This window comes from Azolla caroliniana, unplaced genomic scaffold (genome assembly GCF_043228905.1).
Source record: "Azolla caroliniana isolate FFs.n. ecotype wild unplaced genomic scaffold, voAzoCaro1.0.p SCAF_12, whole genome shotgun sequence".
Lineage (NCBI taxonomy): Eukaryota > Viridiplantae > Streptophyta > Polypodiopsida > Salviniales > Salviniaceae > Azolla > Azolla caroliniana.
The window spans coordinates 1872794-1889720 of NW_028230447.1; the positions used below are offsets into that span (position 1 = coordinate 1872794).

Below are 16927 nucleotides of genomic sequence, written 5' to 3' on the forward strand. Positions count from 1 at the left end.
TTTGTTGAGAAACCAAGTAAGTTCAAAATTTGGATTTCTATTTCATTTTATACATCTCTACTATAGGAAACCAATCATCTCTAAAATATGATAACCATTTGTAAGCTAGCTTTTCATTCCCTTTGTTAAATACGTGTCGTGTATTTTCATGTCTCACACTCCTCAATGGCACTTGTATTGGTGTTGGCACCAAGAAGGCAAGTTTGAGTGCAAAGGAAAGGAAACAAAAGAGGTAAAGCTAGAATGCAAACACTTATGACCACCCAAATGTGAAAAAGGGCTAAAACAATGTAAAAGTCTATAGAAGTCATTTATGTGTCTTTTTTGTGCTTCTTCATTCTTGACAAGTACTCTAAAGTTTCTCTATCATTCTTTTTTCTTTTTATAGTAATTACCTTACCCTAGTGGTAAGTCATTAACACTACAAGCACTTCGTCATGGGTTTGAAACCCAATTTTGTCACCTCTTTATTGTATACTTCATATACTCTTAATTCACTAGATGCCATTGTGGCCTCACTTTCTCAATGACATCAAAGATTAAGTGATTTACTCTAAGTTGTATATTTTAATCTTCTAATGGGGTTCTTCATTCGTAAGCCTTACTAAAGCTTCTCTTTCATTCTCTCCTATCATATATCTCTCTTTCTTTCTCTCTCTCTCTCTCACTCACTTTGTCAATGACATCAATGTTTATTTACTTTAAGCTTTATAATAATATTCTTGTGTGATTATGACCACCAAACTCATATAGGAGTGTTGTGCTCTATTTGTGTACTTTCATATATTCTTTAACTCATTAAATATAATGATTAAGTTACAAATTTGGCACCTTAACTAATTGCTTAGTTAAGTTAAGCTATTCAAGAGGGGAGAAGACGAGTTCATTTATGTTTTATACATGATAGTTAGTAGCTCTAGAGTGTTTAACAATGAATCTTTGCATGTATCACCAATCATAGGGTAAAATTCAATATTGCAACATGCCTTCTGTGGGGAGACAGAACTCCAGTAGAGAGAGACATACATTAGTGTTGGCCGGCCAGAACGGCCAAGGTGTGAAAGGGCCATAGGGACAAGTGCGGGTCGAAATGGGGCTGGACAGGGAATTGTAAGATAACGCATATAATATAATTAAGCAAGTAGTAGCGGTTCACGTTCTAAAAATGTAAACGTTCATGCTCCCTATAAAAAGGGACATGGAGCTTTGTAAAGGGGAATCGGTTGTTTTGAGTTAGTCGATTAATAGAAGATGTATTTGATATATTGTGTCTCGGTGTTGAGCATCTCTCGTCTTTATTGTGTATTGCAAGTCACCAGTCGATTGTAGCCGACTCGGTCCACAGTCTCCATAGGTACTACAACTTTGATTCGGAAATCACTTTAGGTAATGTGCCTCGTTCATATAATCTGTGCATCGTTGCGCCAAAAGAACCCGTCCACGTTCTCGTCTCCCTACCACAAGACCTTTGAGTCTGGATATCGAAGGAGCGAGTATTCGAACCCGTGTTACTATAAGCCAATAACACGTTTGTGGCATGAGGCTGGTTGATCTTTGAAGACACAGGGAACAAGAGGGGGATGGATGTAATCTAGGCGATAGGGGAACAAAGAAAAGGCAAGAAGAGGCAAACCACACACTCAAGCAGACTCTCGACATTGACAGCGCAACCCGACCCAATAATGACCAGCGGTAGAACAACTCGATGACCAGACTCATCAAACCATCGGCCTTGATCGCAACCCACCAAGAGAGGTAGCGGACCACCAAGACATCGACACAATGTCGTACCCTTACTCTCGGTACAATGATGAGGTTGACGTCGAGGTACATGTATGCACTTACTTAACAACGTGAGAAGCTACTAATCACATGTCACAACGACTAGTCGAGGCCAATACGAATGCGTCGAAGATCACTGAGTTTGGATCATCTCTGGAAAGGACAATTGGCAAACTAGTATTCACAACATGACCTAACGAAATTCTGGGACTTCCAACAATTGAAAGAAAAGTTTATCCGATTATTCCATCGGCGAATCCCGCAACGCGAAGTGATGAGTCGGTTCTATGCCTGAACCCAAGGCATTCGGCAGTCGAACCTGTGTTACTATAAGCCAATCACAATTAGATGCAATGCACATAGAAGTGACACATCTAATTTGGTGTTGCCATTTGGGATTAGATTGTTGCATGATGCCATTGTTGCATGCGGAAAACGATAATGTATTGAAGGAGAAGGAAACAACATAAATGAAGAGGATGTCAAGGGTGTTCCACTAGGACAAAGAGGGCCTAAACTAAGTAGTCTAGACACCACTACACTTAGTTGCAACTTGTTACTTTCTTTTTATTGTTCATTAAACTCTTATCTTGCTAATCAAAATTTCCCGTTTGCCAAAATTACTTCATGATCATAATCATAATCATATGATTAGCAACTAGTTACTTGATTTTTTCCACCCACAAAGTACGAGTACTTGAAAAGCCATAATAAATTTAAAGATTCATTAAAATGATGAAAAAATTAAAGGATAAACTAATCATCTTTAATTGTCTCACCTAAATTTCACGTACTTTTATACTTTAAGATCTCGAATAGTTTCAGTTCTTGGATGCTTCTACCTCCCAACAGAAATTGAGTTTCTAGATAATTAGAGTTCTTGAACAAAATTGACCTACAACACGATTTGAGCTATCAAACGATTAGAGATCCCAATGAAATTTATCTCTTTGAATGTTTGAGCTCATGAATAAAATCTAGTCCTAGAGAATTTGAATCTCAAGAGATTTAAGCTCCTAAACGAAATTGAGGTCCTACACAATTTGACATTCCGTGATGTGAGATCCCGAGAAGTTTGTGCTTCATGGACTATTTGAGTCCTAGAAAAACATCATCATATGGAGCACTAGTGCCCATATCTCAACCAATCCTACTCACAATATTGTGATTGATGGAGGGCCTTTTTCATGCACAATCGAAAGAAATGCTAGAGAGAAACAATTGGGCAATTTGGATAAGGATCATTGATCATTGGATAAAATAGTTTGCTTTCCCTTTATACGAGCTCGATTATTGGAACCAAAATTTAATCATTCTATGGAAACCTAATTTGGTAGATCACTTACGTTACGAACATGACAAATCACAAGTCTATTATGAATGACATCAAGATGATGAGGCATTTGATTCTCATTACATAGAGGTAAATGGTAACCTTCTTGTTGTGTATGCATTATGAAGTGCGCATAAGGAAATGAGGTCGAAGGAAGGGACCATTGTGACACGTTGTCGTGAAGATTTTCGGCAATAGTGTGAAAATCCCATAAAACGTACGAAATCGAGTATGAATCACATAGTACAATAATTGTGAAGATAACATTTTAAATAAATTTAATATCTAAGTACAAAATGATGGAGGTTTCGAATGCACTTTATTACACGAGAAACAGACAACTAAATGTCAAGATATGAGGGTATAAAGTTTGTGAAAGGAAAAGAGAAAATTGTGAGATATCTCACATAGGCACGACAAATACGGCTCTCATCATATATAAGGTGGAGCAAAAGATATTATCTTTGTGTCTATGTCTGGAGCATAGAGAGTTCAAGGTAACTTGAACTAAGAGTGGAGGTGGGCTAGCTACTCGTAAAGGGCTTTGGCCAACCAAAACCGGACCGGCGATGGAGCCGGTGATCCGGCGACGGCATCCGGCGAGGCACTGGTAACCAACGACGTCCGACGACTAGATAAATAAATATATAAATATATATACATATATAAAAAGAAGGATTTGAACCTTGCACCTCCAAGTTAGGAATTAATTGGCTTACCATTAAGCCATGCTATTTAGATGAAATTATATTTCTATCATTGTACTTTTACATGTAAATTCTCATACATGAGAGCTAAAATGAGTGACATGGTTATCATGCACCACATGTAATACATAAGCGCCAAATGGCAAACATGCAATTTATGCATGTCTTGTACCCTCACATGCATCATATGCATGAGAGCATCTATAAAAGAAGGAAGGGGGAGGAGAAAAAACACGGTTTTTTTATTATTATGAAATTAAGAAGAAGAAATTCGTTATCAAATTGATGGTGTAACTTGTTTCTTAAATCTAAAGTTAAAAGTTCAATCAATCTCTCTCAATCGTTTAATCTCAACTTCTCTCTTTCCCAATCCATCTTAAGTACTTTCTCGCCAAAGCTTGTATCGACTTTGAATCCATCCGGTCCAGAACCCCGGCGGTTCCGCCTCACGATCCGCGCGTAGTGACGGATCTTCACGACAACGTAGAACTCAAATGCTTCAACTTCCATTGGCCCCGCATGATGAGTAAATACCCACCAAACATGAATATTACAATTATAGTAGCATGAGATCATTGTACAACCAATCATGTGGTCTCACTATTGGTTAGGCCAGTAATGTGTACAGATAGACGAACAAGCCCAAGATTTTTCTAAGAGTTTCAAAAATAAGTCACATGCATGGGTTATGGTTGAGAATATATAGTTCTTGACTTCTTGAACAAGAAAAAGATAGGGATGTGGTTATCATTGGAAGTAAACGCACAAGTAGTCATAAAAGTGCAATAAATTGCAATTATTTTAGGTCAACATGAGATAGGGACATAACAATAACAATAAGAAAAAAGGAAACAAATGAAGTTCAAACCAATCAAATCATCATGGCACATGCCCTCAATAAAAAATTACACAAGGTGAGACCACATGATGGAAGAGGACTTGGTTTAAAAAGTATCTTATGGCCAATCTAAACTACTAGAGGATCTAAACTCCTCCAACATGAACAAAAATGGCATGCTAGTAAACCTAGTCAATCTAAATTGCTAGAGGATATAAGGTGTGTGTAGATTGTTGAAGTAAAACTAGGAATGGTTGATGGTTGGGTTCTTCCAAACGAGGCATGGGACGATAGTTAGTCATAAGTTTGAAGTTTATATGTTTGAGTACCTTATCTTCGTGATCACAAAATTATTCAACTAAGTGGCCAATGATAATGTTTTTGGATGATGTTCCTTATAAGCTTGCTAATTTCTAATGGAAGTTGGATGTGATGTCATTTACATCCAAAAACTTTATAAGGCATAGTGTATCCATGTCTAAACCCAAAAAATGATGCACGAGCAAGGTAGTTCCTTCATGGATGACCAATTGGTTGTGACTAAATCCAAAGCAGAGTATTACCTTGCACCATAATGAGAAGTCAATTGAGATACATTAAGCCAATAGCCCAATCCTCAAATTAGAACTTGGTAAAATGCAAAAACTTTGCTAGACATTAATTGCACAAGAGCAAATGCACAATAACATCGAGAGCTTTGGCATATATTTTCCAACATTTCAGATATTCCAACCAAATTCATATCTGATGGGAAGAACCCAATGAGTAACACTCGAGAAGCACTTAAGGAAGACCAACCTCAATATAGAACCTTAGACCTAGATTAGGACAACTCAATGGGTCAATGTACATAGGGTGACACTCCAAGGGTTGGGAAAGGGCACTTCAGCTACATCACATGTTTGGGATGAGTTATTGGTGGCTAAAGCATGGCACAAAGGTGCAACCCAATTCGGGTTTCCTAAAAACTTGCACCTTTGTGCTTGAAAATAACCCTTAGAGAGTACACATTCACACCTATTGCTGGAGTATCAAACCCACTTGAGATAGAGAAACTACATAACAAGGACGATAAAGTATTTGTCATATGCTTCCAACAACCTTCTAAGATTAGCACTGGTGCACAACAAACTACGTCAAACAAGTCTACATGTAAATAAAAGAAGATAAGAGATAAAAAACCTAGAATACAACATTTTCTAATCACATAGAGCTCTCATTAATATTCTCTAATAGTGTGACACATGCAATATTCAGATGATTTATAACATGTGAGCCGAATTGGTGAGCCGGTGAGCTAGGGAGCTGGTTAGCTGGATCAAGCAGTAACCGGAAGCCAAGTAGCAGCTAGTCTACTAGGGAGTTAATATCTTGTAGTTAGTGTCAGACGCTCATGTGAGCATTGAAGTACACCGTACTTTTGTTACTCCGTATGGACTTATATAAAATTGTTCACTGAACACATACGATGTACAAACTGAGTAATATTTTGAATTGAGTTTTCTGTGTGCTCATTCCCTTTGGCTCTCCCGCGTACCGTGTATACTCTAAGCTCTCCATTAAACCTGTGTTTCTGTTTTCGGTTTTCCATTGCTTCCGCACGCTATTCTTTCACATGGTATCAGAGTGCGAGGGTTGAGAACCTCTGCAACCGACCTTAGCTCAAGAAGAAAACCTAACCTTTGTAAAGAACAGGAAAAACAAAATGGATAGAGGAATGGCTAGCTCGCTCCCGGTGGAGAAGCTCGACAAAACCAACTACGCATCTTGGTCTTACAAGATGCACCAGTACTTGCTTGGGCATGGATACTAGAGCTATGTCGACAGAGCTAACGACACAGCACCTGATGCGGCACACAAGGAATTCCCAGCGTGGGAACAAGCGGCAAGCAGAGTGATGTACTACTTCGCGTCCAGTGTCGGAGACCAGCTGCTAAGTCATATCCGAGATGCCAAGATGCCAAAAGAAGCTTGGGGAAACCTGAAGAAGGTTTTCACCACAAGCACAACGGCTAGGAAGCTGCAATTCAAGTAGGAGCTCAGCAATGTCTGATAGAAAAATCTGTTTGTGGCCGATTATACGGCCCGAATCAACGAAATTTGTGACTCACTTGCCTCCGTCAATGTAAATGTCGAGGAGGACGAGATGGTGCAAGTGTGCCTTGGTGGGCTAGCGTCCAAGTTTGGAGCTTTCCGAACGGCGATCTATACGAGGGAGAATATGCCGTCACTTTTCGACTTACAGTCGATTCTCCTTGTAGAGGAGAACCACGCCGATGCGTCAACAAGTGCACCCACCGACAACCAGATGTTGTACACGGAGGCGGATCGGCCCCGTGGGCGTGGTGGACAAGGCGAGTCGGCTCGCAATGGTAGCGGCCGGCAAGAGCAGGACCGAAGGCATAGAGACCGTGCTAACAGTAGTTCCGAACACTCCACAAGTAGGGGGAGTCAAGGCGGTGCCGGAGGCCAACAACCAAAGGCCGACACGGAATGTTGGTACTGTGGTAAAAAGGGCCACCGAGAAAGCGAGTGCTAGAAGAAGCGCGCAGATTCGGACAAATCCGGATCCGACAAGGCCGGTAGAGAGAACCGGCAATACTCGCACTACGCAGAAGGATCGGGAGGATCCAAAATCGAAAAAGCCGGTAAAGGGCAAGCCTTGATGATGAAACACGAGGCTAACTCAATGAAGAAGACCGCTTCCGAATCGGAGGAAGTGTGGTATGTTGATTCTGGTGCGTCGAATCACATGACAAGCCACATAGAGTGGTTCTCCTTCTTGGAGAAACCGGAACAACCGGGAGTCGTCAAAATCGGAGACGACACTCCTCACCCAATTGTGCATGTCAAAGAAGTCCCTTTGAGCCACGTCGAATAGAGCGGGAGGCTGATGAACGTATTACACGTTACGACTATCACGAAGAACCTGGTGTTAGTCGGTCAGATCGTTGACCAAGGGATGCAGGTGCGGTTTACGCACCTTGGGTGCTTCATCAAGGAAGAGGGCCAGATTATTGCGCAAGGGCGTAGAGACGAGAGGATGTTCATCCTCGAAACCAATGATGTAGGCATCGCTTTGTTCGCCAAAGGACAAAAGGTCGAATCGGACATCGACCTGTGGCACAAGCGGATCGGCCACATCAATTACCGGAGGCTTCAAGACCTGCAAACGAAACAAGTTGTTTTCGGTTTGCCAAAGTTCAGTGGCCGAAAGGCCCAAATATGTGAAGCCTGCCAACTCGGGAAGCAACACCGGTTTCCATTCCCCACCGAATGAAACCATAGCCGTAACAAGCTCGACCTTATTCATTCGAATGTATGGGGACCGGCACAGAACGTTAGTCTTGGCGGGAGTCGGTATTTCGTCTCCTTCATCAATGACTACAACTGGCACACATGGATGTACCTCATCAAGCGGAAGAGCGAAGTCTTCGAGTGTTTCCGGAACTTGCAGAGCCTGGTTGAACGGCAAACTGAGAGGAAGATCAAGTGCTTGCGGTCAGATGGCGGAAAAGAGTACTTTTCCGGTCAATTCAACATGTATCTACAACATATGGGAATTCGGTGCGAATTCAGTTGCAGATATATGCCGGAGCAAAACGGCATGGCCAAAAGGAAAAATCGGTCGATTGTGGACGCGGCGAGGGTAATGCTGGAGGAGAAGAGCATGCCCCATTTCTACTGGGCGGAGGCGATTCATACGGTCATCTACATCCAAAACCAGATCGGCGACAACGTGTCCGTGCATGAACTTTATTTCGGACGCAAGCCAAATTTTAGACACCTTCGGATATTCGATAACATTGCATATGTGCATGTGCCGGATGAGAAGCAGAGGAAGTTGGATGCAAAGTCAGAGAAGTGCATCTTAGTCAGTTACTCACATGAGTAAAAGGGGTATAAGTGTTATAACCTCGGGACGAAGCAGGTCCGAGTTAGCCGGGATGTTGAGTTTGATGTTGCCTTACCAGCTCCGACTTCCGACCCCGACCCGATACCGGAGGATGAGGCTAGTGAGCCTGAACTCGCCCAGATAGAAGATGAAGACCTCGGCACTCTAGAAGAGAGTCTAATCTCATTTCAGTTAAGTCGGGATGACCAGTCGGATGAGGAACCGGCGAGTAGTGGAGACTCTGCCATGCACTCCCCGCGCAAGGAACCAAGGAGACAGTTCACGCGCAAAGAGAAGGGGAAGAAGAAGTTGCCAAAATACGAAACCGGCAACGTTGAGTTGGATCGGAGCGAATCCAACTCCAGAAAGGATGAAGGTGGAACTCTGGGAATGAAGTCCGACCTGGCCAAGAAGGACCCCAAACCGGGTACTACCAAGTTACACCAGTCTTCCCGCCTGGAGAACCCCGTTATACGATACAGGTACAATGAGTACATGGCGCATCATTATGCGTACATGACAAAGGTGGCGGAAGTGCGTGAGCCGGAGAGCTACGCAGGAGCGGCAAAGGACGCAAATTGGCATGCCGCTATGGAGGAAGAAATGCGAGCACTTGATGCCAACGACACATGGGACCTAGTTGACCCTCCCCGACACTGTAAACCGATCGGATGTAAGTGGGTGTACAAAGTAAAGTACAATGCCGACATATCGGTTAACCGGTACAAGGCCCGGTTAGTGGCGAAGGGATAGGCGCAGACCCACGGAATCGACTACGATGAGACCTTTGCTCTAGTAGCGAAGATGACGACGGTTCGTGTGGTGCTGGCAGTTGTTGCGGCAAGGGAGTGGCATCTTCACCAGATGGACGTGAAGAATGCATTTCTTCAAGGAGATCTTGAAGAAGAGGTCTTTATGACCCAACCTCCCGGTTTCTAGACGGAGATGAACAAGTCGGCGGTATGCCAACTGAAGAAATCACTTTATGGCCTAAAGCAAGCCCCCCGAGCTTGGAATGCAAAGATCATGCACCAGTTGCGTAAGATGGGGTTTGCGGCCTCCAAGTCTGACTCTTCGTTGTTCATCCGGCAAGGTCCGGACGGTCCGATTTGTATCTTGTTGTATGTTGATGATCTAGTCATCACCGGACCCGGACTCGATGAAATCAGGCGAGTCAAGTCCCAACTATCGGACGCATTTGAGATGAAGGACCTGGGGGACCTTCACTATTTCCTCGGGATCGAGGTGATCCGAAACCCCGACGGCATATTGCTCTCACAAAGACACTATGTGTTGAATATGTTGTACAAGTTTGGTATGACAGAATGCCGACCAATCTCCACGCCCCTGGACCGGAACCAGAAGCAACGTCCCGACTCCGGACCAGCCTGCGATGAGAAGCAGTTCTGATAAATCGTCGGAAGCCTCATATATTTGACAATCACCCGACCCGACATCAGTTATCCGGTCAGCGTGATCAACCAATATATGCAGAAGCTGACCGTGGAGCACCTTTTGTGCGCGCATCGAATTTTGCGATATGTGAGCGGCACGAAGGACCGGGGACTATTATACCAACATGGTATAACCGAAGAGCTAGTCGACTACACCGATGTCGATTGGGCCAGCGATGCATCGGATCGCCGATCCACCTCCGGCTATATGTTTTCCCTTGGTAGCGTGACTGTTGCGTGGAGCAGCAAAAAGGGGCCAACAGTGGCCCTCTCGAGCACTGAGGCTGAATACCGAGGCGCTACCGTTGCAACCTGTGAAGCGATTTGGCTTCGGCGACTGCTGCAAGACCTGCGGATCGAGGTGCCGACCCCGATCCTGATCTACTGCGATAACATAAGCAGCATGGAGCTCACCAAGAACCCCGTATTCCATGTTCGCACAAAGCACATAGAAGTACACTACCACTTCGTCTGTGAGCGTGTCCTGAGCGGTGAAGTCGAACTTCGATATGTTCATACGGATCGGCAAGTTGCCGACATCTTCACCAAACCGCTCGGATCAGACAAGTTGCAGCACTTCACCGAAATGCTTGGAGTTCAGCATCTCGACGTGCCACACTTGAGGACGAGAACGGGCAAAGGCAAAGAAACTGCCAATTGCGCCGGTGAGGGAAAACCTACAAAGGGGGAGACAAGAAGAAGAAAGGAGTCGAGTCGACAAAGGAAGTTGACACATCCAAACAAGTCAGAACAAAAGGCAGCGGCGATAGAGTCAAGAAGGAGAGAGCCGACTAGAAGAAGAAGGCCAAGACCCGGACATGGTCCAATGTGGTGAAGGGCCTAGAACCGGAAGACGAATCGGGAGCAACCAATTCGGACAAGAGCTGGAACAAATCGGAGACAGTCGATTCGGTTCATTAGAAGGATTTGGGAGAACCGGATCAATTCAAGGCCAAGAGGACGAGATGGTAGCAAAATTCGACGCCAACATGAAGGAATTGGTGGGTCGACAAGCGCCGAAGTCACAGCAGCGAAGGAGCTGATTTGGGCTTGTTGACCAGACAAGCCGACCGAGGAGGTCGAGATGCGCAGAAACAGAAGGGTCGCGGCAAACGGGACCGGACCGGATGAGGAGCGCGAGCAAGGCGGAGTGACGCTAGAAGGAGCCGGGTGGAAGGACCGGTTGCCATGGAGACTGACACTACGATCCGATCTCAAGTTGAGCTTGAGGGGTAGTGTTGAGCAGCAAGCTCAACCAGATCCGGATCGACTGAATAAGCCTGAGCCGGATCAGCATCCGAAAGGATGAGCCGGTGAGCTAGGGAGCCGGTTAGCTGGATCAAGCAGTAACCGAACGCCAACTGCAACTAGTCTACTAGGGAGTTAATATCTCGTAGTTAGTGTCAGACGCTCGTGTGAGCATTGAAGTACACCGTACTTCTGTTAGTCCGTATGGACTTGTATAAAAGTGTTCACTGAACACATACGATGTATAAACTGAGTAATATTTTGAATTGAGTTTTCTGTGTGCTCACTCTCTTTGTCTCTCCCGCGTACTATGTATACTCTAAGCTCTCCATTAAACCTGCGTTTCTGTTTTCGGTTTTCCATTGCTTCCGCACGCTATTCTTTTACAATGTCTTTATATTTGGTTTATTTTCATTCCATAATGCAACTTTTTTTTCCCAAAGAACATATCCTTCCATTACTTTTAAAAAGGCATATCCATTACCAAATACAAAATAGATGGAAAGGCTACCCACCCATGGATCCTTCTTTTGATAGAATTGATTGAGCATTTCCTCAAATTTCCCATTCTCAGCATATCCTGCAATCAATGCATTCCATAATGCAACTTCAATACCTAGGTTGTGTGATCGAGTACGAAGGTATGTTAGGGCTCGACGAGAGTTAATACTTATCTTAGTAATGATGTTTTGAATACAATCAATAGACCTTCTTGCCTTATATAGAACCCAACATTCGGGATTGATGCTTGCAATGTAAATATTCTAGTAGAGAGGTAGAGAGAGAGAGAGAGAGAGAGACTAACATTCTAATGGGGTATGATGGTAACAAGTATACTTCACAAACAAACTCCTCGTGATCACAAAAGATATCCATAGGTGGTTCTTGTGATCCAGTTGCCTAGAGTGGTATAACAAACACAACAATTTAAGATCTGGTCTCCATAGAAACTAACTAAAGTTTCACAAGAAAGGTGATTCTCTATCATGAACTTTCAAGGCAAATAATTTTAGGTATTTGCAACTTATTCAAATTTCTTAGCTAATGTTTCTTAAAATTTCAACAACTTGTGAGAGGGGTTGTGGGGCCAAGTATGAATAAATGAGAAAAAAATTGTTGCCAAAGCATATATGTACATTTAGCACTTGGGGTAATCCTTAGGTGGGGGTGGCAACTTTACATTTTGACCATCCTTTACAATCCATACCATCATCATGCCCCATGATGTATGCATTTCAAAATGGCAATGCATCAACCATACCCCTGGATTATCTGTGTAAAATCTTAGGGCGACCCATCCCCCAGAAGGTATCCCAACAGTGTTCATGGCAGGTGGATCCACAAGGTTGAAGCTACTTGGATCCTTCTCTGGATTATATGTCCCTATTCCCACACCAACCACATAGAAGTTATATCCATGCAAATGAAATGGATGGCTTTCAAAGAATAAATTCTCTGTATTTTGTAGAACTAACTCCACATTGGTGTTCAAATCTAGTATGACTACTTTGGTGCCATGAATGGAATGAAGGTTCCAACCCTCCGGTGTGTTTGCGGTGTAATTGTATTGAAATTGTGGCATGCTTGGAAAATCCTCTTGATATGCATCATTTGCTTCTTGCAAGGAAGTGTCCCACATTATATGAGAATCATTGGCATGCGTTTTTTCATAGTATGCCTATACAAGCACAAACCATTTCACATCATTTCAAGCAACCAAAATTCAAATAATAATTAATCATAGTAAACCATCACTTGTATGAGATATTGTCACTAACCTGTAATATAGCCATGTTTGGAGTGGTAAATGTGACATTATTTACAGAAGTTGAAACCTTTCCTCCTTGTGGGCCTATACAAGTCTCTCCAACGGGGCATTCAGAAACAGAGTAACCCACAGTGAAGAAGAAGTTTTTGTCGATTGTCTTCGGCACCTCAGCTGGGTGATCTTTGGTATTCAAGCTCCTCAAACTCATTAGATACTCGTGGGCAAAAGAAGTGTCATTGTATTTTGGGAATGTTGGCAATTTAAGTTCAGAAAATGTGGTCTCAGGTGTATCATCATAGACAAACAATCCAGTTGTTGGGATTTGAGGATATGGGACAATGGAAGGATCAGGTGGTGAGAAAATTGAGGCAGCCATCATGTATGTGTCAACCGCTTGATCAGTTGTGACTAGAACATCAGCGGTTTGGCCAGGTGCTAATAGTACCACATCTGTAGTATATGGCTTTGTTAACATACAATCGGTCTCCACCACTGTAAGTTTATGTTTTGCTATGTGAAAGTACATTTGGAAGTTCATAGCTGCATTGACGATCCTCAAGAGATACGTTTCTCCCTTTTTGACCTTAAGTGTAACCACATCTACATAGTAAAAAAAGTTTAATTTAATTTAATAACCTTGCCTTCCTTTATTAGCTAGCCTAGACCTTTATTTATTAGCAGATGTCCTTTATTTATTATTGGTGGCAAATCTAGTAGCCTACCTAGTCCTTTATTTATTATTGGTGAATGTTACCTCTATCAAACCCGTTGAGTAATTAATTTTCCTCTTTGAAATCAAGACAATGATGGACTCATTTAAGTGAAAAGCGTTACCTTGTTGCGAACAATTATAAAACAGCCCAGGTTGTCCATTAATGGTGAGTGCATCAGAAATATTATATCCTACACCAGAAGCTAGACCAAACTTCTCGACATCATTCACATCCATCTTCCACCATTCACCTAAGAAAAGTGCAAATAATAATAATAATAACGTGAATCAAAACACATTAAACAATTTTTTGCCCAAGTTTGGGCATTGTAATCAATGTCATGCTATCTAAGGGAAGTTTAATTATTAAGTAGATATTTTCAATGCGTTATTATTCAAATTATTGTTGGGAGAGCGCCAAATGCTTAAAATATTTGAGTAAAAAATTAGCATAATGCAATGGTATATTGAACTAACATAAGTTGAGAATTATACTTTACCTAAAACAAGTGGAAAATCAGCCTTGGGTTGGATAGGGAATGGATAAGGTTTGCCCTTCATAGGAAGAATAATGAAGGCCCCATAGACAGTTGCCCTTTGCCAACCAATGTGAGCATGCCAGAAGAGGGTTCCTTGATCTCTATAAACCGTGAAACTATGTATGTAGTGGTTATTCGGTGTTAATGGGCATTGGGTAATATATGCCGGTCCATCTGCCCAATTCGTAAGCATTTGTCTCACTCCATGCCTAGTAATAATAAATAAGAGATAAATAGATATAACATTAATTGTGTATCTACAATAAATGCTTGTCCACATATAAGATTTCCTTTTGAATGATTTATTGTGTGAGAGAAAAGAATTGTGCGTTGATGTGGACCGTCGAAATTCTAGATATCTAAGAGAACTTACCAATGAATGGTAACATTTTCATTGACATGGTTGGACACTTTGACATTCACTTTATCACCTTGCCGCACATAGATAGTAGGCCCAGGGAATTGCCCATTTACCGACAAAATTTGTTTTGTATCATTGCAAAAGCGTGTGACATTTAAATAGCTCACCTACAAACCAATTAGTCAATATGAGTTTAAAATAAATAAAAAATGACAATATTGATTCGGTTTTTTTCATGTGTGAAATGCATATACAAACAACACACTAAGCTCAATCGAATTTTGGATTTGGTTGTGTGATGCAACTAGAACAATATAGGTTATATCATTAGAAATTTCAAACAATTTTCTTCAACACACCAACAATGCGCACATTGTGTATTGAGGCTTTGTAATGAGCTTCGAGAGGTTATGTTTACCCTTTCCTCAAGGCATCTAGCAGCACAATTGTTGCACATGGTCTATGCAAGGAACAAGTGGGCCAAGTAGTTTCACACTAATATAAGGAAAAATACAAAGGATTTCTAGTGCATATATAAAACTATCGCTTGATTCTCTTTTGCTTAAATATTGCATGGAAAATGAACCTAATAATAGGAAATAATGTTGGTTAACAAAAAAGAATAAATAAACCTACGGTGGTCACAACTCACTCATCTTGAGGGTAGATATTGAGATATTATCAAATATCCTTTATGTACCCATGATAAATATCCTTGGATTGCAATTGACAAAAATGTTAAAATGCCTAGCCTAGTGTAACATTTAAATGATACATGAAGCTCCACATAGATGACCATGACAACTTTAAGAATTGGCCAAAGTTAATGCATACGCGTTCCTTTTAAAAGGGGTGATCTAATATTGTCAACGACAACATTAAAATTGTTTGAAATGAATGGAGTTCAGTTGTTTTCTTTGGCCTTAATGTTTCTTCCTAGTTTCGTTGGTTGTTAAAAATATTGAAATTTGAATTCGTATTCGTATCAAAGGCCACATGACATAGGTCGGTTGGTTAAACAAAGGAAACAAATCTTGATATCTTCATTCCTCTAATTAATTAAAGGCATAATTATCTTGTGCTAATGATATGGAATTGTCTTCAATAACATCCATTATAAATAATAGATGGCCCATTGACCTTAGAGCGACGATTACACTATTAATCAAATATGGTTCTAGGTCCTTGTAGAGACGATCACACTATACTCATGATGGGCCTAGGCATTACTAAAGCGCGCCCATCCTAATTGTATATTTAAACCTTTACAATTAAGAGCAAGTCATACATCCGGTCTACGTTTATCGAATAATAATAATAATAATAATAATAACCTTTGTATGATGAGAACTATTAACCAAACTACAACCTAAAATAGAGCAAAACGTTTTCGAGTTTCGTTTAGGATATTAACACTCAACTACACAGCCAAGAGAGCATCTATCCAAATCTAGCAACCGCCTCCCTTTAGAGGCGTGCTCATGTGTGAGGAAACTCAAGGGACGGTGTAAAATTGAACTAAGTTTTTTATGGTAACCAAAGATTGCCTAGTGAGCCAATACCCAAGGTCTAATGGTTTGCTTGGCCCCTACTCACCCTAGAAGTTGTCTCATGTGTGTATTCTTTTAATTTCACTTGGGGGTCTCGACACTATGACACCCGATCCCGAGGAGACCTCCTCTCCTTAGAAGTTGGTTGGCTCATGAGTGTGTATGGATGGGAAACTAAAGGGCTAACCAAAATCGAGATCCAAGGGGTTTACTATACCAAGGCTTCACCTGACCAATACAAGTCGCCATGAACCATTGCCTAGGGTCATGGTCAGCTGGTACAAATGCGGGCTCTCATGATGAGTGTTAGTTTAATAATTAGCATAATGATTATATATGTAATAAGAGTAGGAGTGCATGCATGCATGGATGTTTTTATGGTTCCCATTGATGACTGATCTTTACCTTGAAGTGCAGATTGTGTGTCATGGTTCCATCTGGGTTCTCACTAGAATTAGCAGCAGTTTGCAAGGCCAGCAAGGAAGCATTCACATAAAGCAGAAGCAATAGTATTGAACTGTAGGAGGAGGAAAAGCCATGAATCTTCTTGTTGTAAAGAAGATGGGTACAAGAGAATGTCATGAATGTGTGTGTGTGTGTGTGTGTGTGTGTGTGTAGGGTTAGGGTTAGAGTTAGAGTTAGAGTTAGGGTTAGGAGCAATGAGAAGATTAATGGCTGCTTAAACAAAGGAAATGAGATTGAATCCTTAAAGTGAGGTATCAATGTAAGGTGTGTGGAAA

General features: G+C 41.8%; 1 protein-coding gene across 2 annotated transcripts; it reads right to left on the minus strand.

Moving 5' to 3' along the window:
* Positions 1 to 12217: 12217 nt before the first annotated feature.
* On the minus strand, positions 12218 to 16927 carry LOC147856778 (laccase-4-like). 2 transcript variants are annotated; one of them, XM_087328484.1, is made up of 6 exons: positions 16593 to 16927; positions 14650 to 14804; positions 14238 to 14485; positions 13860 to 13988; positions 13036 to 13625; positions 12218 to 12935 (listed from the first exon to the last, which is right to left on the minus strand). In XM_087328484.1, exons 1-6 carry the CDS (start codon positions 16767 to 16769, stop codon positions 12396 to 12398), a joined length of 1839 nt encoding a protein of 612 aa, XP_087184610.1. In that variant the 5' UTR covers positions 16770 to 16927; the 3' UTR covers positions 12218 to 12395. The 2 variants fall into 2 exon arrangements, with proteins under 2 accessions (XP_087184610.1, XP_087184611.1); XM_087328485.1 differs by lacking the exon at positions 16593 to 16927 and adding an exon at positions 14997 to 15097.

Coding starts and splice junctions, on each gene's coding strand:
- LOC147856778 (XM_087328484.1), bottom strand. CDS start 16,769: ATGACATTCTCTTGTACCCATCTTCTTTACAACAAGAAGATTCATGGC. Junction 13,626..13,859: donor TTATAATTGTTCGCAACAAG/GTAACGCTTTTC, acceptor TTTACTATGTAG/ATGTGGTTACACTTAAGGTC. Junction 12,936..13,035: donor CAAACATGGCTATATTACAG/GTTAGTGACAAT, acceptor GTGCTTGTATAG/GCATACTATGAAAAAACGCA.